The sequence below is a fragment of the Pichia membranifaciens genome (assembly GCF_001661235.1).
Source record: "Pichia membranifaciens NRRL Y-2026 unplaced genomic scaffold PICMEscaffold_1, whole genome shotgun sequence".
In the NCBI taxonomy this organism is placed as follows: Eukaryota; Fungi; Ascomycota; class Pichiomycetes; order Pichiales; family Pichiaceae; genus Pichia; species Pichia membranifaciens.
This window is the reverse complement of record NW_017566982.1, coordinates 448-20,065: the sequence shown is the minus strand read 5'-3', so window position 1 is coordinate 20,065 and position 19,618 is coordinate 448. Positions and strand designations below refer to the sequence as shown.

The 19,618-nt window shown below is 40.7% G+C and overlaps 12 protein-coding genes and 2 non-coding genes across 14 annotated transcripts; 6 read left to right on the top strand and 8 right to left on the bottom strand.

Annotated features, from left to right (window-relative positions):
* Positions 1-967: 967 nt before the first annotated feature.
* Positions 968-2,795, bottom strand: PICMEDRAFT_13912 (hypothetical protein). The gene has a single exon (XM_019160127.1). It carries the CDS (start codon positions 2,739-2,741, stop codon positions 1,098-1,100), a length of 1,644 nt encoding a protein of 547 aa, XP_019019429.1. The 5' UTR covers positions 2,742-2,795; the 3' UTR covers positions 968-1,097.
* Positions 2,613-3,538, top strand: PICMEDRAFT_79922 (hypothetical protein). Its single transcript, XM_019164977.1, has one exon. It carries the CDS (start codon positions 3,035-3,037, stop codon positions 3,476-3,478), a length of 444 nt encoding a protein of 147 aa, XP_019019428.1. The 5' UTR covers positions 2,613-3,034; the 3' UTR covers positions 3,479-3,538.
* Positions 3,539-3,599: 61 nt separating this feature from the next.
* PICMEDRAFT_69962 (hypothetical protein) lies at positions 3,600-4,016 on the bottom strand (the record flags this gene model as incomplete). Its single annotated transcript, XM_019163516.1, has 1 exon — positions 3,600-4,016. One exon carries the CDS (start codon positions 4,014-4,016, stop codon positions 3,600-3,602), a length of 417 nt encoding a protein of 138 aa, XP_019019427.1.
* A 739-nt stretch (positions 4,017-4,755) lies between these two features.
* PICMEDRAFT_69961 (hypothetical protein) lies at positions 4,756-6,129 on the top strand (the record flags this gene model as incomplete). Its single annotated transcript, XM_019163515.1, has 1 exon — positions 4,756-6,129. One exon carries the CDS (start codon positions 4,756-4,758, stop codon positions 6,127-6,129), a length of 1,374 nt encoding a protein of 457 aa, XP_019019426.1.
* On the bottom strand, positions 5,987-6,488 carry PICMEDRAFT_79928 (hypothetical protein). The gene has a single exon (XM_019164978.1). The coding sequence runs from the start codon at positions 6,449-6,451 to the stop codon at positions 6,200-6,202; it is 252 nt and encodes an 83-aa protein (XP_019019425.1). The 5' UTR covers positions 6,452-6,488; the 3' UTR covers positions 5,987-6,199.
* On the bottom strand, positions 6,362-6,433 carry PICMEDRAFT_t2. Its single transcript has one exon. It is a non-coding gene; the product is annotated as a tRNA-Phe (tRNA).
* On the bottom strand, positions 6,447-6,530 carry PICMEDRAFT_t1. The gene has a single exon. It is a non-coding gene; the product is annotated as a tRNA-Leu (tRNA).
* Positions 6,531-8,486: 1,956 nt separating this feature from the next.
* On the top strand, positions 8,487-9,980 carry PICMEDRAFT_30297 (hypothetical protein; the record flags this gene model as incomplete). The annotated part of the gene is made up of 2 exons (XM_019162635.1): positions 8,487-9,204; positions 9,319-9,980. 2 exons carry the CDS (start codon positions 8,487-8,489, stop codon positions 9,978-9,980), a joined length of 1,380 nt encoding a protein of 459 aa, XP_019019424.1.
* Positions 9,749-10,795, bottom strand: PICMEDRAFT_47278 (hypothetical protein; the record flags this gene model as incomplete). The annotated part of the gene is made up of 1 exon (XM_019163126.1): positions 9,749-10,795. The coding sequence occupies one exon, from the start codon at positions 10,793-10,795 to the stop codon at positions 10,067-10,069; it is 729 nt and encodes a 242-aa protein (XP_019019423.1). The 3' UTR covers positions 9,749-10,066.
* Positions 10,796-11,403: 608 nt separating this feature from the next.
* Positions 11,404-12,978, bottom strand: PICMEDRAFT_69958 (hypothetical protein; the record flags this gene model as incomplete). The annotated part of the gene is made up of 1 exon (XM_019163514.1): positions 11,404-12,978. The coding sequence occupies one exon, from the start codon at positions 12,976-12,978 to the stop codon at positions 11,404-11,406; it is 1,575 nt and encodes a 524-aa protein (XP_019019422.1).
* Positions 12,979-13,200: 222 nt separating this feature from the next.
* PICMEDRAFT_13910 (hypothetical protein) lies at positions 13,201-13,572 on the bottom strand. Its single transcript, XM_019160126.1, has one exon. The coding sequence runs from the start codon at positions 13,519-13,521 to the stop codon at positions 13,237-13,239; it is 285 nt and encodes a 94-aa protein (XP_019019421.1). The 5' UTR covers positions 13,522-13,572; the 3' UTR covers positions 13,201-13,236.
* A 953-nt stretch (positions 13,573-14,525) lies between these two features.
* Positions 14,526-15,682, top strand: PICMEDRAFT_79905 (hypothetical protein). Its single transcript, XM_019164976.1, has one exon. The coding sequence runs from the start codon at positions 14,741-14,743 to the stop codon at positions 15,563-15,565; it is 825 nt and encodes a 274-aa protein (XP_019019420.1). The 5' UTR covers positions 14,526-14,740; the 3' UTR covers positions 15,566-15,682.
* An 804-nt stretch (positions 15,683-16,486) lies between these two features.
* Positions 16,487-17,516, top strand: PICMEDRAFT_13908 (hypothetical protein). The gene has a single exon (XM_019160125.1). It carries the CDS (start codon positions 16,568-16,570, stop codon positions 17,027-17,029), a length of 462 nt encoding a protein of 153 aa, XP_019019419.1. The 5' UTR covers positions 16,487-16,567; the 3' UTR covers positions 17,030-17,516.
* Positions 17,517-18,539: 1,023 nt separating this feature from the next.
* PICMEDRAFT_47269 (hypothetical protein) lies at positions 18,540-19,016 on the top strand (the record flags this gene model as incomplete). The annotated part of the gene is made up of 1 exon (XM_019163125.1): positions 18,540-19,016. The coding sequence occupies exon 1, from the start codon at positions 18,627-18,629 to the stop codon at positions 19,014-19,016; it is 390 nt and encodes a 129-aa protein (XP_019019418.1). The 5' UTR covers positions 18,540-18,626.
* Positions 19,017-19,618: the final 602 nt, after the last annotated feature.

Genomic DNA, 19,618 nt, shown 5'->3' with positions numbered 1-19,618 from the left:
ATCATCAAATCCATTATCTGCAGCTAAGATTGGTGGATCGTTCAAGCTATTTTCCAAAATCATATTTTTGAGATCTTGGGTTGGCACCGAAGAATCTAGCATTGAAGATGTGGTGTTGGAGATATCACTAGAAGTAGAGTTCTGGTCTACGTCTTTAATCGAATGGAATTGTAAGCCTTCTGTAGGAGAAACGCTTCCAGAAAAAGCGTTGCCCATATTTTCTAGTGGAAAACTTTCGACGCTTTCAAAATCATCTTCAGTAAATTCAGAAGATGAACTTGGAATTATCGATCTATCACTATCAGATGCTTTTCTTCCTTCTTTCAGTATTCCCTGGACCTCACGGATATTCATGCTACCGGAATACTTATCCTCCTTATACAGTCCAAATACTGGGCCGTTAGCTAGATCTTCATTTTCAGATTCAAGGAAATGATCAAAATCTTGCTGCTTAAATTGTACAGTCGTGTTTTCGGGAACGGTCCATGCACCTGGCATAGGCGACATTCTAGAAGATAAATATGAAAAGTTCTCTTTTGATATGTTATCTTCGTTTTCTGTAACTTTTGGTCGTACGGAGTTTTTTACTGCATTATCATTTGGCATATTTTGAAAATGTAACGGAGATGTGGCTTTAGCCTCAGGAGAGGCCTGATTTTGTGAGGCTAGTGGTATAGGAGGGTCTGTTTTAATTTTTGAGTGGGATTAGTAAGAGTTTTGCAAATAGTTAGTATTTGAAATATGTCATGTAGTCATATAGCTGGCAAACATAAAAAGGCTTCAATAACGTACCATGACTATCTAAGTTATTATCCGGTGCAGTTAGATCATCATTTTTTGTCAAGAGATTCCCAAACATTGTTGGATCTATGAGTATGGTTTGGTATAGCGATTGTACTTTGAAGCAAAAAATCTGTTCGTTTGGTTGAAAATAGTGAGATTTCCCGAGTAGAAACTTCGAATAATAACGATAGCTAAGTTGCATGCCGCTTCTATATAGCTTTAGTACAAAACCATGACGATGAAAAAGAAAAAATAACGCGTCGAAAATTATAGAACTGTCTACGTGTTCGGGGAATTTATCTTTTTTTAATTTTCTACGAGTAGTTTTCAACAAGGTGAACAACCTGTTCAGCCAATCTCAGGCATTCTTCCTCTGTCTCCGCCTCTGCGTATACCCGGACAGCATCCTCCGTACCACTTGGTCTTACGAAAGACCTGCCTTGTTTGGTTTGCAAAACAAAATCGTCAATCTTACTTTGAATTGGAGGTTTAACTAACCTTCTCTCGGCATCAGTAGTCACGAATAGATTACGATCTTTCACAACCACCTTAGATAACTTGTTCGGAAGATCATGATAGGTATTTGCCCATTCTGCAGCATCTACTTTGAGTATTGCCAACGACGCAACCACGGCCAATAGGTCGCTTAATGCATCGCCAACTGTTTGATTGATAAGTTCTTTCAGCAAAAGTAAAACTTCGGCAGCTTTTGAATGTCCTTCGAATTTCTTCAATTCGGCAGTAAATTTCTCGGAAAACAAAACTGTTCCATGACCGTTTGCTTCAAAGTAAATTCCGATATCGAATTTCATAGCTTCGTGGTGTAGATGTTTCACACCTGTCTTAGCACACACTGATGGCAATTTCAATTTATTGACAATATAGCTGGTTGACGCTCCATTTGCGTAAGCTGTTTGCACGATACCAATCTCCAAATTGTTCTCTGGAAGTTGAGTAATCAAGGTAGAAATAAGTCTAGACAAAAGAATTGCGATTTTATCACCGTCTAGTAAAATAAACTTTTTGGATGGTTTGTCACAAAAGTAGCATACTAATCTATCAGCATCACCATCAAAAGATGCACATAGACTTAAATCTTTAGAAGCTAAATCTGAATCAATACCGTTAGGCAACTTTTGATTTGTTTTCACGAAGTCGGCACCGCATTGGACATTTAGCTGCAATGGATCAGCCGTGTCGGAGTTGACAATTGCGAACTTGGAGGACAATGATGGGCTGGTTTCTAAAAACGCCTTAAGCTTATCTGCACCAACTCCATTTGCACAATCAACTGTTGTGCTAACCAATACGTCAGGTGAAATATCATATAGTTTGAGGATACGCAAGAACGAGTTCGATAGTTTGTCATAATAGCCTGATTCGGATGGTACGCCAAAAGAAACGTCATTAAATGACCGGGTTATATAGTGTAGTTCGGGGGTACTCAATTCCTCGAAGTTGCGGTAAATTACTAGCTTGTCGGAGAAGGAATCGAACAGCTCAGTACATATCCTTAGTAACCTTGGTCCGCTCTCTCGTGTATCTCTTCCGATGACCAATTTGGCTGGTTTGCTTGAAGCCGCTGAGCTATATTTAGTCCATAAGGGCTTTATGATCTTCTCAAATTCCTTGAACGTTGCACAATTGGCTAATTTTGTTGCCAGTGGTTCCCAGTCCTGAGGAAGCATATCACCCAAAGGATCGACTATTTTCACACCATTATCTTGTGGGGGGTTGTGGGAAGCCGTGATCATGATACCAATTGTCTGCGGGGTGCTCGTCTCGTCCAAACAAGAGAGTGAACGGACGATTGCAAGTGATGCAACTGCAACCATTATAGAATCAAGCTTTGAAGCGCCTAATCTGAAACCTGCTGTCCCATAGCTGAAATTTGGGTTTTGAGGGGGCGGGAATTTGTTGAAAACGGATTCCAATGCTTGGGACGGAAAGGCAGACATTATTTGTGGTGTATAATGCAGGGCCTTGATCAAATGGAGCAGAACGGAGAAGAAATGGCCCGAAGGGACCCACATGGGGATAGAAAAACAAGAGCTACAGCCCCAACGGGAAGGTCATGTTTCTTTATAAAAAAGTGTAAACGAGGGTGATCCGAACATGTGTGGGGGATACTTCAACATGACGAAAACGAAAATGTTACATTAGGAATGCGTGGTATGCAGAACAGGATCTTCTTCCCGCCATTTCAGCTTTTGCTCTAAAAGGGGAGACAGAGCACAGCATTAAGACAAGGATGGCTCCTGCACTACCCGTATACACACGAGAAGAGATCGAGAACATGTACCCCAAACTGAACGGCGGCGATAGGAGTGATAGCAGTGGCGGGGCGATGAAGAGAGGAGAGATTCCCAGCGGTTGCGAGCTCTATGAGCTGCTGCAGAACCAGTGCACTTACGACGGGAACAAAGTTTACTGTCTACCGTTCAAGAGGATGTTTCTCCGATGTCTGGAAAACAAGGAGAAGGAGGTGATTGGGTATAAGTTGACGCCGCTACACAGGAGCACGACGAGTCGGTTCGACATAGACGGCAGTAAAGGCACCAAGGTGCATCGGAACATCGAGATCACCTGCGAGGAAGACAACCGGTATGCGTACGACGACGGGGTGAAGGAGTTTCTGAGGGCGGACCGGATTCTGAGGGAGAAGATACAGCAGTACTACGGCAAGATGGGGTGACCTGAGCGGGCAAGGCCAGGCCGGCGGGTATGTAGAATAGAAGTACTTAGAAAGAGACGACTAGACATGTACACACGGGCGTGTAACGAAGATATATGGCGGGGTATGGCACACGAGAGGCTCAGAAGGTCTCACCCTCCTTTGGCTGGGGCAGCTTTTTGTTGTGCGGGTCCGCCATCGACTTGCGGAGGTCCAACAAGACGATCTCGATCGAGTACGACCGGGACCAGTTGGACAAGGTTCTGAAGCTGTCTGGGAGCACGCTGCCGTTCGTCTTGTCCACGCACGGAAGGTTGATTTTCGAGATGAACTTCACCACGGGCGGCTGGTCCGGGTAGTCCTTGCCGCAGGTGATTCGCAAGGAGTAGATTCTGTTTTCGTGGTTCGAGTTGGGCGGGCCAAGGATGGTGGCGTTCCAGTTCGTCATGGAGATGTCATTGGGGTCGGCGAGCCCGTACGAACACGAGTCCGGTCCTAGACCCTTCTCGCCCTTTTCCAACTCCTCCAGTAGCTTGAAATTACGGGGGACCTTCGACATGGCTGCTGTGGACTGGTGCCAGGACGGAGCCCACGATAGCCATGCTCATCTGATCACATCAAGGCGTGGCAGGGCCTTCTTCTGGAGTATGCCTTCATCCCTGGCAACTATCGTGGTTCCTCTCGCTTGCTTACGTCAGCTCCTTCATTGTTGGTGCACAGATGTACCTTCCTTTTTCCACGTGATACTCCTCACCCCTGCGCCACAGCTCTCCCGCACTTTCCCTGCTTTCCCTTCTTTCCCTTCTGCCGGCGCCCCCCGGCACCGCCTCTGCGTTTAATGCGCGGAGTTGCTCGCTCCCGGCAGCCGGCTGCCCCGGCACGCGGGCGGCCCCGGCAGGCTCAGAACGGACCCGCAACCGTTCGTGCCCAGTCTCGGTGCCGAAAAAGGGGACCCGGCCGGTGGAACGCAAGCGCGATTACGTACGCGAGCAGGCAATTGATGACCTTTTTGCGAGTCCAGGTGGCGACCCGCAGCGGGCGGGAGCACGCATCGGGGAAGCTCGTCGACACCAGGAACCCATATATAACCATTCTTTCCTGTTGTTGAAAGCGGGTCGTCCGTCCGAAGTTGTGCTGTGGTTGGAGGGTGTTTGTTGCCTGTGTTTTTGGTTTGGGATTGGTTTTGGGGTGTTTTTTCTGTTTCCCTGTATCTTCTTTTTCTTTTCCTTCTCCTTCTCCTTCTCCTTCTGCAGGTTTTGATCCATCCGTTTCAACTCTATATTTCGCAAACAACAAACATGTCTCTCAGAAACTTCGCAAAGTCCGCTACCAGAGCCTACTCGACTGCCGAACCAACCTTGAAGGAAAGATTCGCCGAACTCCTTCCAGGGTGGCAAGCAGAAGTCAAGGAGTTGAAGTCCAAGCACGGTAAGACTGTCATTGGTGAAGTCTTGCTCGAACAAGCCTACGGTGGTATGAGAGGTATCAAGGGTTTGGTCTGGGAAGGTTCCGTTCTTGACCCTCTGGAAGGTATCAGATTCAGAGGTATGACCATTCCAGACATCCAAAAGGCTTTGCCAAAGGCCGAGGGCTCCTCCGAGCCTTTGCCAGAAGCTCTTTTCTGGTTGTTGTTGACTGGTGAGGTCCCATCTGCTGCTCAAACCAAGGCCTTCTCTGCCGAATTGGCCTCCAGATCCGCCTTGCCAAAGCACGTTGTTGATCTCTTAGATACCTGTCCAACCGACTTGCACCCAATGGCCCAGTTCTCCATCGCCGTCAACGCTTTGGAATCCGAGTCCAAGTTCGCCAAGGCCTACGCTGACGGTGTCAACAAGAAGGAATACTGGAAGTACACCTACGAAGACGCCATCGACTTATTGGCTAAGTTGCCAAACGTCGCTGCTAAGATCTACAGAAACTCCTTCAAGGACGGTAAGGTTGCAGCTGTCGACCCAACCTTGGACTACTCCCACAACTTTGCTAACATGCTTGGTTTCGGTGACAACAAGGAATTCATCGAATTGATGAGATTGTACCTCTCCATTCACTCCGACCACGAAGGTGGTAACGTTTCTGCCCACACCACCCACTTGGTCGGTTCCGCTTTATCCTCCCCATACCTTTCCCTTGCTGCTGGTTTGAACGGTTTGGCTGGTCCATTGCATGGTAGAGCTAACCAAGAAGTTTTGGAATGGTTGATGAGCATGAAGAAGGCCATCAATGGTGAAATCGACGACAAGAAGAAGATCGAAGAATACCTCTGGTCCACCTTGAACTCTGGTAGAGTCATCCCAGGTTACGGTCACGCTGTCTTGAGAAAGACTGACCCAAGATATACTGCTCAAAGAGAATTCGCACTGAAGCACATGCCAGACTACGACATGTTCAGATTAGTCTCTAACATTTACGAAATTGCTCCAAAGGTCTTGGAAAAGCAAGGTAAGACCAAGAACCCATGGCCTAATGTCGACTCCCACTCTGGTATCTTGTTACAATACTACGGTTTGACCCAACAATCTTACTACACTGTTTTGTTTGGTGTTGCAAGAGCTTTCGGTGTCTTGCCTCAATTAATTGTCGACAGAGGTATCGGTATGGCTATCGAGAGACCAAAGTCCTTCTCTACCAAGAAGTACATTGAATTAGTTAAGAAAATCGAAGGTGGTAAATAGGCTTGATGTCTTGTCAGATTAAATACTTTATTTGATTGGCCATTTTTTTAACGATATTTATTACTATTTATTATTTATTTATTTCACCCTCAAAAACTTCTTTTATTAGTTCAATGTATCGAAATAAAATGCCCCCTACTGAAAATATCGTAAACAAACTGACGTTGGAATATAACTGCCAACGGTATATGTAGCTTGATAATTCACAGATCAAAAATTTGAAAAAAATAGATGCGACCTCTGTGGATCGAACACAGGGCCTCCAGATCTTCAGTCTGGCGCTCTCCCACTGAGCTAAGGCCGCTAGAAAGAAAGGGTGCATAAGACAGGATTCGAACCTGCGCACTGTTACCAGTAACAGAACTTGAGTCTGTCGCCTTAGACCGCTCGGCCACTTATGCTTTCCTTGTAAAAGATAAGCATTTCTGCATCCTCACTTGAGCCCTTGATATAGTAAAAAAACAGTTCTTTTCTTCTTTTTGGCTACATAAATGCGCTAGAACCTGTTGAGATAAGATGCCGAAGCCAATAAAGATCGAGGGATAAGAGATAAGAATCTTACCATGATAAGGCATCTTAGTAATCTAAAACTGGAAAGTTAGCCGCCGTGATACATGTATAATGTAAAGTCTAGCCGCAGTGATGAATGTATCATGGAAGGTTTAACCGAAGGTATAAGTGTATAAATACAAGAGGTTTGTCCCTTGTTTTTATGTTTGAGAGTATTAGTTTGTAGGTTAGTTATATTAGTTATATTAGTTATATATTAATAAGCAATAAGTATAATATAAAGTGAACAATATACAATGGATATTGTTCACTTTATATTATTCTTGTTGCTTAGTTAAAAACAACACATACAACTTTTAATAACTAATAATTCTGAACACAGCTAGGAGACAAAACCTCTCCTATTTATACACTCATGACGCCGGCTAATCTTTCCAGTGTTAGATTACTTGATGCCTTGTCATTCTAAGCCTCTTGTCGGATGCATTGTCATTACAAGGCTCTTCTCTAATGCCTTGTCTTTATAAGCCTCTTTCTCTAATTTAATGATACTTATTGACTTCGGCTTCTTATCTCAACATGTGTCTCTAAAATGAGCCTGTGCTATAAATCAATGAGATAACCAAAAATCGATTATCATCACATTTTGCCATGCGATATCAAAATAATATTACATGACATCGTCTCTGGAATTTAGCAGCTGGTATTCACCTGTTTACGTACACGCGTAACTCCGAGCATATCAGTTGTTCGCTAAGGTTGTCTAATTAGAGTAGGCTAAGCTTCTGCGGTTGCTAACAATAGATCCTAGTACTTCTATATCCATACTATTCCTTGAGCTTTTGGTTATCTCCTGGATGAATTTTTGAATAGAGTGGCCCACAGGGCTGGTAGCTGTATTTTTTAGTACTGCCTTAACAATTCCTTTTTTATCAAATGCGGCAAGAACTAGGGTTTGGATAGAACAACTATTTGTCTAACAACGATAAACACAAATACTGCTATATTAGGTTGCTTTGTAACCAATAGTGGCAAAAAGAAGGAAGAACAGCATGGTGAGCAGAGTAGTCAATATCTCTAGGAAGAAAACTACTGTGCCATTTCCCGATTGTCCAGGTGCGGACCATATTTTCGGGTTTATTCACCCGCCCTCGAAAGTTCCTTATCTTTTGAATTTTGTCATCAGGGCGCGTACTCATGTATACACATGTTCGCATAAAGATAAACCAGTGTCACCCTTCTTCAACTGGAACTGTATGCTAATGACTCAAGCTTTAATCGGTCTACAAAGCCAGTGCTTAAGCAACAAGAACGTTTTCTCTTACGCTCAAAGAATGTTTGCGACTTTAGATCTAGACAGTAACATGTCTATTTTAGACAAAAGTGATATATCATGCAAAGTGACGGATAAAGGAAAGAAGAATCACAATGTTTTTTTTCGGAACTCAAAGAATGCAGAGAACAAGCGGCTGGGTATAAACTCAAGATCGAGAAAAGGTTGCAAAGAGTGTAAAAGAAGAAAGAGAAGATGTGATGAGATCAAGCCGTCATGTGGACGTTGTTTGAAAACAGGGATTCCATGCGTATGGCCCGAATTCAAACAAGAACCCCAAAAGAGTAGGAATAAACAGCAAGAACCAAATCAGCTGCAACTTGTAAAAACTGTGAGTGAATCATCTGATGGTGACTGCATGACAATTGACCCAAATTCAAAGCTTTCAGGAAAAGCGGACATTTATTTCGAAGATTTAGATTCAACTGCTGAAATTCGAACTTTGGAGAAATCATTTTTACTTAATAGTTGTGAAAATGCTATGGAGGAACAAATAACGGAAAGCACTTTAAATATGCGCAATATTATTGAACAAAGTGATAGGGAAAAGCAAAAAAACTCATTCCTTCTGGAATCTTTGAAACAGGAACTCGGTAAGAGACACTACACTACACCCTTTTTTGAAATCACTTTGAACACGTTTCCTTCGCAAAAGCTACTTTTTGGGTTAAAAGACACTGAGGTTGTGTATTTGGATTACTACAGGACTTGTGTATCTCAAACAATATCGATATTACCAAAAGAGTCGAATTTTTTCTTGAGTCTATATCTACCGCTTGCAGAAAACAACAAGTCAATCCTGTATGCATTGATAGGGTGGGCAGGTGTCTTTTTAAATGATGAGTCAAATCAACATATACCTTTAGACTACATCAAGAAATCAGTAATATTATCCAAACAAGAATTAGGTAAAGAGCCAACTAAAAGTGAAAAGCTGGCAATTTTTTCATTATATACCATTTTGTGTGCAGTACTGATATGTGCAGGAGACGTTAGAGAATGGTACAAATACTTCAAAACTTTGCATAAGTTCTTGTTGGACCAGTCAAACGGAGATTTGAAGGAAATTAAAAATTGTATGGGTGATTTTAAAGAAACAAAGTGGCTTGTATCAAATTTTTTATATCATGATGTTCTTGCAAGTATAAGCCATATTGAAGGAACATGCTTCACAATGGCTGAGTATTGTCAAATACTGGATATAACCATGTCAGACCCGGAACCTGTTAAAAGTTTTGAATTGTCAGCTACTCAGTCTGGATCAGACAAAGTGTATGGAAGTATGGATAGTACGGTTTCCGAAAATTATTTCGTTAAAAACAATGCTAATGAAATTGGACCTGCAGTGATCGATAATGACCTAGTCTGTGACCCATTACAGGGTTGTGTGCGACCGGTATTTTTGTTAATTGGAGAAATTACGAATACATTCGTCAAATTGAAGAATGCAGAAAAACGATTAAAGGAATTGGAGGAAGCGTACAAATATGAAGAATTTTCGAAAGCAAGAAACAAAGTGTACAGCCAATTGGAAAAAAAGTATGAAAGTTTGCAAACGCTTCTGAAAAACACCAAACCACATGCAATGTCTCTTTGTTACTTGAAAAGTGATAAGGACCTTGAACATCATCTTACGTTGTTTGAAGCATTTAGATTGAGTGCTTTGATTTATCTCAAAACTTTGGTTAAAAAAATTCCACCTGCCTCTCCAGAAATTCAGATTTTGGTTGTTGAGTTGCTTCCTTGTATTAGTATTATCCTTGGATCTAAAGTTCAAGCCTCACTTTGTTTTCCATTGCTTGTGGCTGGTATGTCATGTATTTCAAAATGTGACCGTTCCTTTATCGCGGAAAAAGTGTTGCAGATGTCAAACTCTTTTCCTGTGAAAAACTTTCAAAGAATTTTGGTTATTATAGAACACACCTGGAAAATTAATAAGGAAGGTCTCAAGTGCGTTTACTGGTTTGAAATTTCAACGAAGTTTGGTTGGGCCTTATCTCTGGCATGAGTCTTGTCTTTAATATCAAAACATTCCAAAATTTACTTTTAATTTTAGTATTGCATTCTATATCGCTTACAGTAACTAAATCAGCATTATTTACCAGATAGCTCTTTATGTTTTGCAATGATTTTGTCAGCCATGTCAACTAAACCTTCAGCAAGAATATCAGGAGAGCCAAAAATTTCGAGACAAGGCTCCTTCTCATGAACATTAGACCATGCTGTGATGAAACCACCCTGCTTAGCAGCGGCCGAATCCCACATATGAGAAGCTGCAAAAAATGCATCGTTACCCGAAGATGGAATCTTGTCGGCAATAAATTTGTAAACTCCTGCTTCTGGTTTTCCGATACCGAGTGAGTCACAAGAAATCAAGTTTTCGTCTGGCATGAAGACGTCAGATCTTTTGAAGTAGCCAGCTACTCTATCGTGTGAAGCATCTGTCAAACACCAAATAGTGAAGCCATAATCTCTCAAACGCTTGAACATTTCTTTCAATTCTGGTCTACCTTCAAGCTTAAGCCATTCGTCGTAAACATACTGTAAGTCGTCATCAGTTGCATATTCTCTTGGTTCTTTGATTCCCGCAAAAAACAAAGATCTGTAAAACGTGTATTTGAAGATGTCCCCAAAAGTCTGGTATTGTTTGCATTGCGACAAATAAGAGTAGTCTCTTTCACAACCAGCTAACCAGAAGAAAAAAAATAGTCTTGGATCAATGCCTGATTTTTTGAACCTTTCTCCAAGTCTGGATTCAATGGCTTCAATACATTTTTCATAAGAGATACAAGTACCAACGATATCAAACACGACGTCTGGCATAATGAATTTGATCAAATTGTTTTTGCTGTCAGGAATAGAATCTAGAATTTTGTATGGATCATTAAGCTACATCAAAATCTAACTTGAAGTCAGGAAACCGCTTAGATTTAAGGTAAATTGAAATTACTATCAAGCAAGATTACCGTTTCGATTTCCTAAAATGGAATAAGCGACGACTTCGGCCTCACAATCTTATCTTTTTTTTCGCTCTTCCCTTCCTGCAAGTAAATCAAGGGAATGGACTTCCGAAGGCAATGTTGCCAAAATAAGTATCGCTTAACCCTCTTTTAGAGTCCATGCGTTATCACTCCTATTTTCAATAACACGGCGGAAAATACCATCCTGTTCCCGAAAAATATTTGTAAAACTTCACGCTCTTATCTGGTGCTTATCATGCTCTTATCTGGTGCTTCATTATGATTTGGGAAAATAATGACTACTGACTTTTTCATAGCAGCGTAGTGACAGCTATGTGGTAGTTCGGTCTTTACACACTTCCTGCGAATTTCGACAATGAGTAAAATTTAATTCAAAATCATTCAGTAATTCAAAAATAGCTTAACTATACAGTCATAAAAAACACACAAAAAATAGAAGTTAACAAAAGATTAGTACACAAATCTAAAATTCTTGTTTTCAGAATCCGTTTTATCCTTCAAACCATCGATAATACCTTCTAGCCTCAAAGTTTCATCCTCATCTGGATTGCCGTAAAGTTTGTCCCTTCTTCTGTTTTCGTAAAAAATGTAGATACCTAAACCGGCACCAATGACAATACAAGCTGCAAAACAACCCATAATTGTTGCAAGAGCATGAGTATATCTCGGAGCATCACTTGCGTTGAAACAGAAAGATCCGACAAGATTTCCAACAGCAAATGCAATTAAAACTGCGCTATTCGTGAATGATTGTTTTGTATGGCCACTGACCAACTGACCTGTCAAGTTCATCGCATAAGGGAAAGCAGCGCTACAAGAATTAATCATCCAGTAAGCAAATACTCTACCCCATTTGGAAGCCCCTCCATCTTCAGTAGCGTAAACAATTGACAATCCAATGACAGCAATAATCATAGGGATAGTTAGACCTAAAATTCTCAAGTTTTTGAAGTAAATACCGAAGACGGCCCAAATCCACATCTGACCTGCAGAAAAGAAGGACCAAGGTAAATTAACTAATATCGTGGTGTACTTGTCAAAGTTGAAAGAACTAAGCACCAAAGTGTTAAAGTTTGTTAGTCCACCATTTGGAATCATACTGAAAAACATATATAACACAAGAAAATATGTTTTCGGATCTTTGATAGCGTCCCAAATTTGATAATTTCTCCACTTGAGATCTTTGATTCCTGTCATGTTATTTGCAACTCTTTTGGAAGCAATGATCTTTTCTCTGTCATTCAAAAAGTATGCTTCATTTGGCAAAGTAGGCAAGAAGAACCACATGTACGTGCCCAAAATAATCGAAAGGCATGCAAGGGTTAGGTAGATGTAAGTCCATGGCTTTAACTCTGCGTCGGTGTGGCCCAAACCGTAAGCTACCAGCGAAAAAATGATGTAAAGACCACCTTGGCCTGAAGCAAAACATAGGAATCTGAAAGGTTGCTCGGACTTGGTATACCATTCCCCCACATAGTTGATGCAAGCAGCAGATATTGGTGCTTCTGATACTCCGAGGAGAAACCGAATGACCAACATCCCACCATAATTTTTAACTCCTACGTGACCAAAAAGTAAAACTCCCCAGACCAAACAAACAATGCAGATGATCTTTGAAACAGAGAATTTGTGAATAATATAGTTGGCGGGATATTCTGCACCTAGGTACCCAAAATAGAATATAGCCGATATCCATGAATACTGGTTACCGTCGATGTGTATATCTTTCTTCAGGTTGAACATGACAGCCCAGGATAAAGCTGCCTTATCAACATAATTCATACCGTAGACTAAAGTGATCAATGGTAAAATTCTCAAATCAATTTTTCTTCTGACTCTTTTATTTTCTTCTTCAGTGACAGCCTCCTCGATGTGGCCTTTTAAGATAGAAAAGGCCTTGTCATGAATCTCAGCATCATCTTCAACTTCGTTTCCCAGTGACTCGACGGTGACATCGATTGCCTGCTTCTCAATCGAATTGTCGCCCGACTTGGATTCCAGATCAGTGATTTCTTTAGTAATCATTGAGAGTGCTTTGTTTGTTTGTTGTGTTGCCTTTGAGTTGAGCAAGCAGTTTTAATGAATTCGGACCAGATCCTATCAACTTTGATGCTTCGGACCTTTCCTCTAAATACTAAATGAGGAATCCAGAGGAATTTCTTGATTTAAATGAAAGATATGTAAGATGATAGGGCTTCCACTTGATAACGATAAGGGATGGTGCTAAATTCATAATGGCCAAAGATGATAAAAAGAAGTGAGTATACGCTATCACTATCTGCCTCACCAAAGAAAATACCAAGGCGCATAAAACCCAAAAGATTTGAAGGTATGGGTGACACCTAACCCACTCCTCTTTCCCGATAAGACGATTCCCGAGGATTGAAAGAAGGCTGCCCTGGATAAAGTCTCGGTAAACCTTATCCGTCTCTTATCTAATCTTCTCGCCCTAGCGCTTATTCCAAATTCGGAAAGGCGATTTTGTTCCGTTGCGTCATCCATATCATTTCTATTGTACGGGTATCGGCGTGTCCTCGTTGCTCGCCAGGTACCATGTACGGTAAGCATATTTCTGCTACCATGGGGTTAAACATGGAATCTGCAAGGCAGTGTGAAATACTACGCTAAAGCTACCTTAGCACTTTTAGGCTATGGGTTTCCTGGGTTCTTCTCCAAACATTACCATTCCACAGAGACCTCAACCACTCGCGTCGGCAAAAGCTCCTCTTTCGGCTCCCCGTAATACCCTCTTCTTCCCCAAAGAAAAGGGTCTACGGGAAAAATTGACAACTGGCTAACACACGAGGGTCGCACTTCTGGTAGGGCGCGCTTTTCGGAAAAGTTTCCCTTGTAGACATTAGGGCCAGCCGCCGTTCAGATAGGTTCTTATCTCCTATGGGTTCGAAGATCTGACAGAAAGTTTGTTTGCCAGGGCTCTATTCCGGGAAACGTATCCCGGAATACACTTGGGTATCGAGCGGCTGTGTATGTCCAGGTGTATTTTTAACTGGCAGAACTACTTTTATGTAAATGCACCACTTTGATGCAACTGGCGGCCTTTTCGGTAATCCGTCTTTTAGCCAAGGTTACAGAGTACGGGATGTTCATGGTCCAAGCCACAAGACTCTGGGGCAACACCAAGTAGCCCAAAGTGGATGGTATGTCATTTGAAAACATTGCAAGTTGATTACATGCTTCTGCTATATCTGTGGAATGTATCAGGTACAATAACCACCATCATACAGATGGTATCAGTTAGGAAAGTTAGTTGGTCACCGAAGATCTCAATCTTCAGTATTATTGAGACTACCTTTTGTTTTGAACGACTCATGATTTTGTCACTCGGTTCAAACTAAGCTGAAAAATGCAGAACAACCGTCATAACGTGCAGAATTTTTCACCGAAGAATCTTTGCATAGAGTCCAGAATAGAAAGTGCCTTTGCAAACAACTTTTTGAGTCGAGTTTCGCATGGTTTACCGAAATCCAGCAGTCAGCAAAAATTCACTTTTTTGGAACTTCAGGATTGATCGTGATATAGAGTCTGTCTCTGTAGTCCGCACTGGCTCTATTTCAGCTTGTTTGACGTCGCCTTCAAAATTATTTCATCCCACGCAAAATGCTACAGCCACACATACATGGGCTAGTAGTAATAGGCATCAGGAATACTACTGACTTTTGCTATAAAAAGCTTAAGCACAAATTGATTTAATTCTTCTTCCTTGGCGCTTGGACCAAAGTGTCCAGATCCTTTTGCTATTAAAGCGACACAACAACTCAAATCAATCATGTCTAGCAGTCCTGTTAAAGTTATAGTAATTACAGGCGCATCCCGCGGGATGGGCAAGTCAATGGCGGAAATTTTGCTCAAATCGTCAGACAACTGCAAACTTGTTCTAGTTGCACGTTCAGGAGACAAATTGCAGGAGTTCGTTGACTCTTTGGCTGAAGAGGATAAAAAACGTGTGCATTTTGTTGCTGGCGATTTGACTGATTCAAGAACGTTAGATAAATTGGTTGATGAAAGCGTTGCTAAATTTGGTAAAATAAACTCAGTCATTTTTAATGCAGGTATATTAGAACCAATTGCACATATCGAAAAAATTGATATATCCCAAATGAAGAAACTATTTGATGTCAATTTCTTTTCATTGGTTGAATTGACTCAAAAGTTGCTTCCAATTTTGAGAATAACAGCCAAGCAAGATGGTGTTCCAGCAACATGTGTCTATGTTTCTTCAAGTGCAAGCGAGGTTCGTTATGACGGATGGCTAGCATACGGTGCAAGCAAGGCAGCTGTTAATCATTTGGCAATGGATCTTGATGCCGAAGAAGACGGTCTTATTAGAGGTATAAGCATTGACCCGGGTGTCGTCGACACCGGTATGCAAGTTAACATCAGAGAAAACTTGGGAAGAGGTATGAAATCTGATGCCCATAAGAAGTTTATCGAGTTTCATGAAAAAGGTCAATTGCTAAAACCTGAAGTTCCTGGTGGAGTTTGTGCACTATTGGCGTTAAAAGGCGTTCCTAGTGATTTGGGTGGTAAATACTTAGAACACTGCGATAAATCTTTGAGCTCATTTCAATTTGTGGGAAAGAATACCGCATAGAATTGTTAGCCAACTTTTCTATCTGTGATCTCAAGCAAACCCCCCACCCCCTCCCCCCCTACAATGCTGCAATGCAGGATTGTGTGTATAAGTGGCAGTAAAAGTTTCAAGGCAGGATGATTTACTTAGAAAGAGAAGGGTAACGCCCTTTATGAGCTATGACTTGAGTAAGTTGAAATTACAAAAATTAGTGCTGTAAACTTATATATGAAATTCAATCATTCAGACTTCAGATGGAGCTCTCAAATGCACGAACTGTTAATATTTCAACGATATTTTTCCCGCATACGCCCGTAAGGTTAACCATGATATTATTACTTGGTACACAATTTCTAACCAGCTCCGATATGACTACGAGAGATCGACAATATAAGAAGTATTTTTATAGTATTATCAATTCTTGCGCAGCATAATTCCAGTGCTTCAGTTTGCTGTTAAAACCTGATCAGCAAAAACAATTCACGTCAGCGCATGAAGTTCATGCAAAGAAACTTCAATCTACGTTGCACGGCAGTATATTCTTTACAGCCGAACTTTTTAGACAAACCTAAGTTAATATGTATTACGTACCATATCAATAAAGACAAAACCTAGGTCGTTCTTTGATAATCTTTTTCAGGAAGATTGTATTAGTTTTGAGAGTAGAAAACCTTATATATAAAAGTCTGTTGAGTTAGAAGAGGCCAGATGACGGTTGTGGACAGCATAGAATTTTAGTGGTGACTTTTCTAGCATATTGAATTGTTTAAAATTAGTGCTGCTGCAAATAAAGAACCCAATGTCATATCAAAAGCTTCGTCAGAGTTCATTTTAAGCCTCTAACCTTAATAAAAAAAAGTAGCCGTGCGGATTTAGCTCGAATGCTAATTCCGATTGCCTTCTCATAGCAAAACATTATAAGAGAGGCAGGCGTTCCGAACAGTAATATCGCCACTGTGCCGCAGTTCTGTCTTCTGAAGTCAGCACAGAGTAGTTTATTAGTCGTATAATACTAGCAACAAAATGCCACTTATTTCCGAAACAATCGAGATCGACTGCGATGTTCAAAAAGTTAGAAAAACATTCCAAAATTTTATAAATTACTCCAGCTGGACTGCTTTCATACAAACAATAGAAGTTACTACACCAGGAAAAACCCAAGATACTGTTTCCGTTGGGGACGAATTGAAAGTTAAAGTTTGTCTTCCAAAATCGAAGAAAGAAAGCATCTTTACGCCAACGGTATTAGAAAACTCAGAAAGTTGTTTCAAATGGTGTGGTACCTTACTTTCTAACTATATTTTCTCTGGTGAACATTCTTTCACTTTCAAGCAGCTTGAAAATGGATCTACAGAAGTGATTCAATCAGAAAATTTCACAGGAATGCTATCTTCTCCGATATTCATGCTCATTGGCGAGGACACTAAGGAAGGTTTCAAACTATTCAATGCTGCTTTGAAACAAGAAAGTGAAAAGAAGGACTAGGAGTTTTTATAAGGCGAAATTATATACTCAAATATGATTATAGTATTTTAATGCAAAGGTGTCCGTTTTCAGGTTTTATATGGATGTCAACATTGTTTCATTGTATTTACCTTTTAGAATCTAATGCCATCCCAAGCTCCTTCTGCCAAAGTTAATCCAGTTGATATGCCAAAGGGATCAATTTGACATGGTTTCTGAATAGTAGGTTAGAAGCTGCGCTTGGTGCTAACTGTTTTTCAGTTTGGTTTGCAATGTACACCGAACAAAGACAGAGACTACACCTTATACCTAACAACCGCGCATCCTAATCCACAGCCACACACTCTCTGGCACAATTGCAGCAGAACAAGCAAAGCTTCCTTTATAGGCCCTCCGAAAAGAGACACAGGACTCTTCTCTATAATAATGCAAAGGTGTCAGCTTTCAGGTTTCGGATGAATGTCGACATTTTTTATATTATTTACCTTTCGAAATCTATTCCCATCTCAAGCCTCTTCTGCCAAAGTTAATACCTAGTTGATAAGCAGCTTGGTCGTTTTAGGTAAATGAACTTCTTAGGGCTAAAAAACAACATTTAGGATTGTAGTTATGAATTACTGTAATAAGATAATCCAGGATAAATTGTTTATCCTTTTTCTTAATTGTAAGTCCTAAATTAAGCAAAAAGAACAATGAACTCTGCTAGCTGATGAAAAACTCGATTTTCTTAATTAAGATAGAATAGAATTTGTGAAAGTGGAAAGAGCAGTCAAAGCTGATAGCAACGGTACATTTTAATCAAATACAAAAATTGAAGTAGTTTAAGTGATGGTTTAAATGGGGAATAAACAACAGCAACTTTGGAAAGCATACACCAACTATTGCAGTCAGCCGACGGCATATTATTTTACTGCAGTAACGAATCAGATAGTCGCAATAAAAAATTATGAGGAGAATTATTTATTTGTACCCCTCTACTGATCGAGATTTCGTTCTAGTTGCAAAATCAACACCTTTTCCGAATGCATTGAGGTTATTCTGCGAAACTTGACCAGTATCATAATTGAAAATCGATGTATAAGCCAGTTATTTACTTTCCTCTTGCATCAAATGTCCATGCTGCCGACATACTCAAAACTTGAAGATCCTTCCTCTTGTTTACTAATTTGAATTATTGAATCTTTACAAAGACATAGCTCGCAAGCTTCTGACAATTCGAACCAGTCACAGCACACAAATTCTTGTATACTATTTGTGGCCATGCAAACTTACCATTTTTCAGCAGAGTAGTTACAGTTATTGAATTATGCAAATTTTATACTTTTTCCTAAACCTTCTAGTCCATGAAACTTCATCTGGTTAATCTCAATTAAGGAATTCTGCCGACGCTGCTGCCGTTGGCTAAAAATTTCGGGACAGATTCTATTTCAACCTCTAAAAGGTAATTTGAGCGACTCACTATCTGAAGGAAGTGTTTAGAGGATAACCAACTACAAGATAAAAAAAGAGTATATATAAGGTATTAAGGCTTCTCTCTTTGTCATAATGGGTTTATTTTATTGCCTTTACACCTCTCAACTACTCCCTTCTGTAAAAAAACTACTCAAATCTCTTAGCAATGGTTGAAAAATTATCCTGGGACTTACTAGGTAAGAAGGAGCATCCTGTCTTGTCAGCTGCTTATATGCATAACGACTTGGTGTTCACTTCAGGTCGAGTTGGCGTTGAAGCTGATGGTTCATATTCCACTTGTGTTCTAAGACAAACAGAATTGGCCATCAAAGAGTTAGAGAAGGTTTTAGAAGCTGCTGGTTCCTCTCTTGATTGTGTATTAAAAGTTTTACTTTTTATCAAGAATCCTGAAGATCGTGAAAAAATCAACACGATTTATGCAAAGTATATGAAAACAAAACCTGCAAGATCTTGCGTCAGTGTTACGTTTCCTGATGCAAGAGTTTTGCTTGAACTCGAATGTGTTGCTGTCAGGAAATCAAAAGCTAAACTTTGAGTTGATATTTCTTTGAACAACAAATATTATCTATACTAAATAATGAATAGATCTATCTAATTTTTTGAATCTTCTTTTCAGCTAAAACTTATTACAGCAAGTCTTTAAAAATTTTTGTCAAATGGAAAAGCTATAGCATAATGCTCAAAATCTTTTTGCTGTTTGTGTCGGCGACACTGAACTATTATGCTTAGCCGTATTTATCCTTCTGTGAAATAGGTCCAGATGTTGCGATATCGAGAGGGAGTTGAGTGGAATTGCAATCGAGTTGAGCCCTAGGTGTGCGGGGTATAGAACTAGGTGTGCGGGGTATTAGGTGGGAGGAGTAGGTTAGATTAGGTGGGAGGAGTAGTAGGTTAGATTAGGTGGGCGGGAGGAGTAGGTTAGATTAGGTGGGAGGAGTAGGTTAGATTAGGTGGGAGGAGTAAACTAGGTGTGCGGGGTATAATAGAACTAGGTGTGCGGGGTATAATAGAACTAGGTGTGCGGGGTATAATAGAACTAGGTGTGCGGGGTATAATAGAACTAGGTGTGCGGGGTATAATAGAACTAGGTGTGCGGGGTATAATAGAACTAGGTGTGCGGGGTATAATAGAACTAGG

What these genes read in the sequence shown, in the direction of transcription:
- PICMEDRAFT_79905 (XM_019164976.1), top strand. Translation starts at nt 14,741, where the DNA reads ATGTCTAGCAGTCCTGTTAAAGTTATAGTAATTACAGGCGCATCCCGC.
- PICMEDRAFT_79922 (XM_019164977.1), top strand. Translation starts at nt 3,035, where the DNA reads ATGGCTCCTGCACTACCCGTATACACACGAGAAGAGATCGAGAACATG.
- PICMEDRAFT_79928 (XM_019164978.1), bottom strand. Translation starts at nt 6,451, where the DNA reads ATGCACCCTTTCTTTCTAGCGGCCTTAGCTCAGTGGGAGAGCGCCAGA.
- PICMEDRAFT_13912 (XM_019160127.1), bottom strand. Translation starts at nt 2,741, where the DNA reads ATGTCTGCCTTTCCGTCCCAAGCATTGGAATCCGTTTTCAACAAATTC.
- PICMEDRAFT_13910 (XM_019160126.1), bottom strand. Translation starts at nt 13,521, where the DNA reads ATGCTTACCGTACATGGTACCTGGCGAGCAACGAGGACACGCCGATAC.
- PICMEDRAFT_13908 (XM_019160125.1), top strand. Translation starts at nt 16,568, where the DNA reads ATGCCACTTATTTCCGAAACAATCGAGATCGACTGCGATGTTCAAAAA.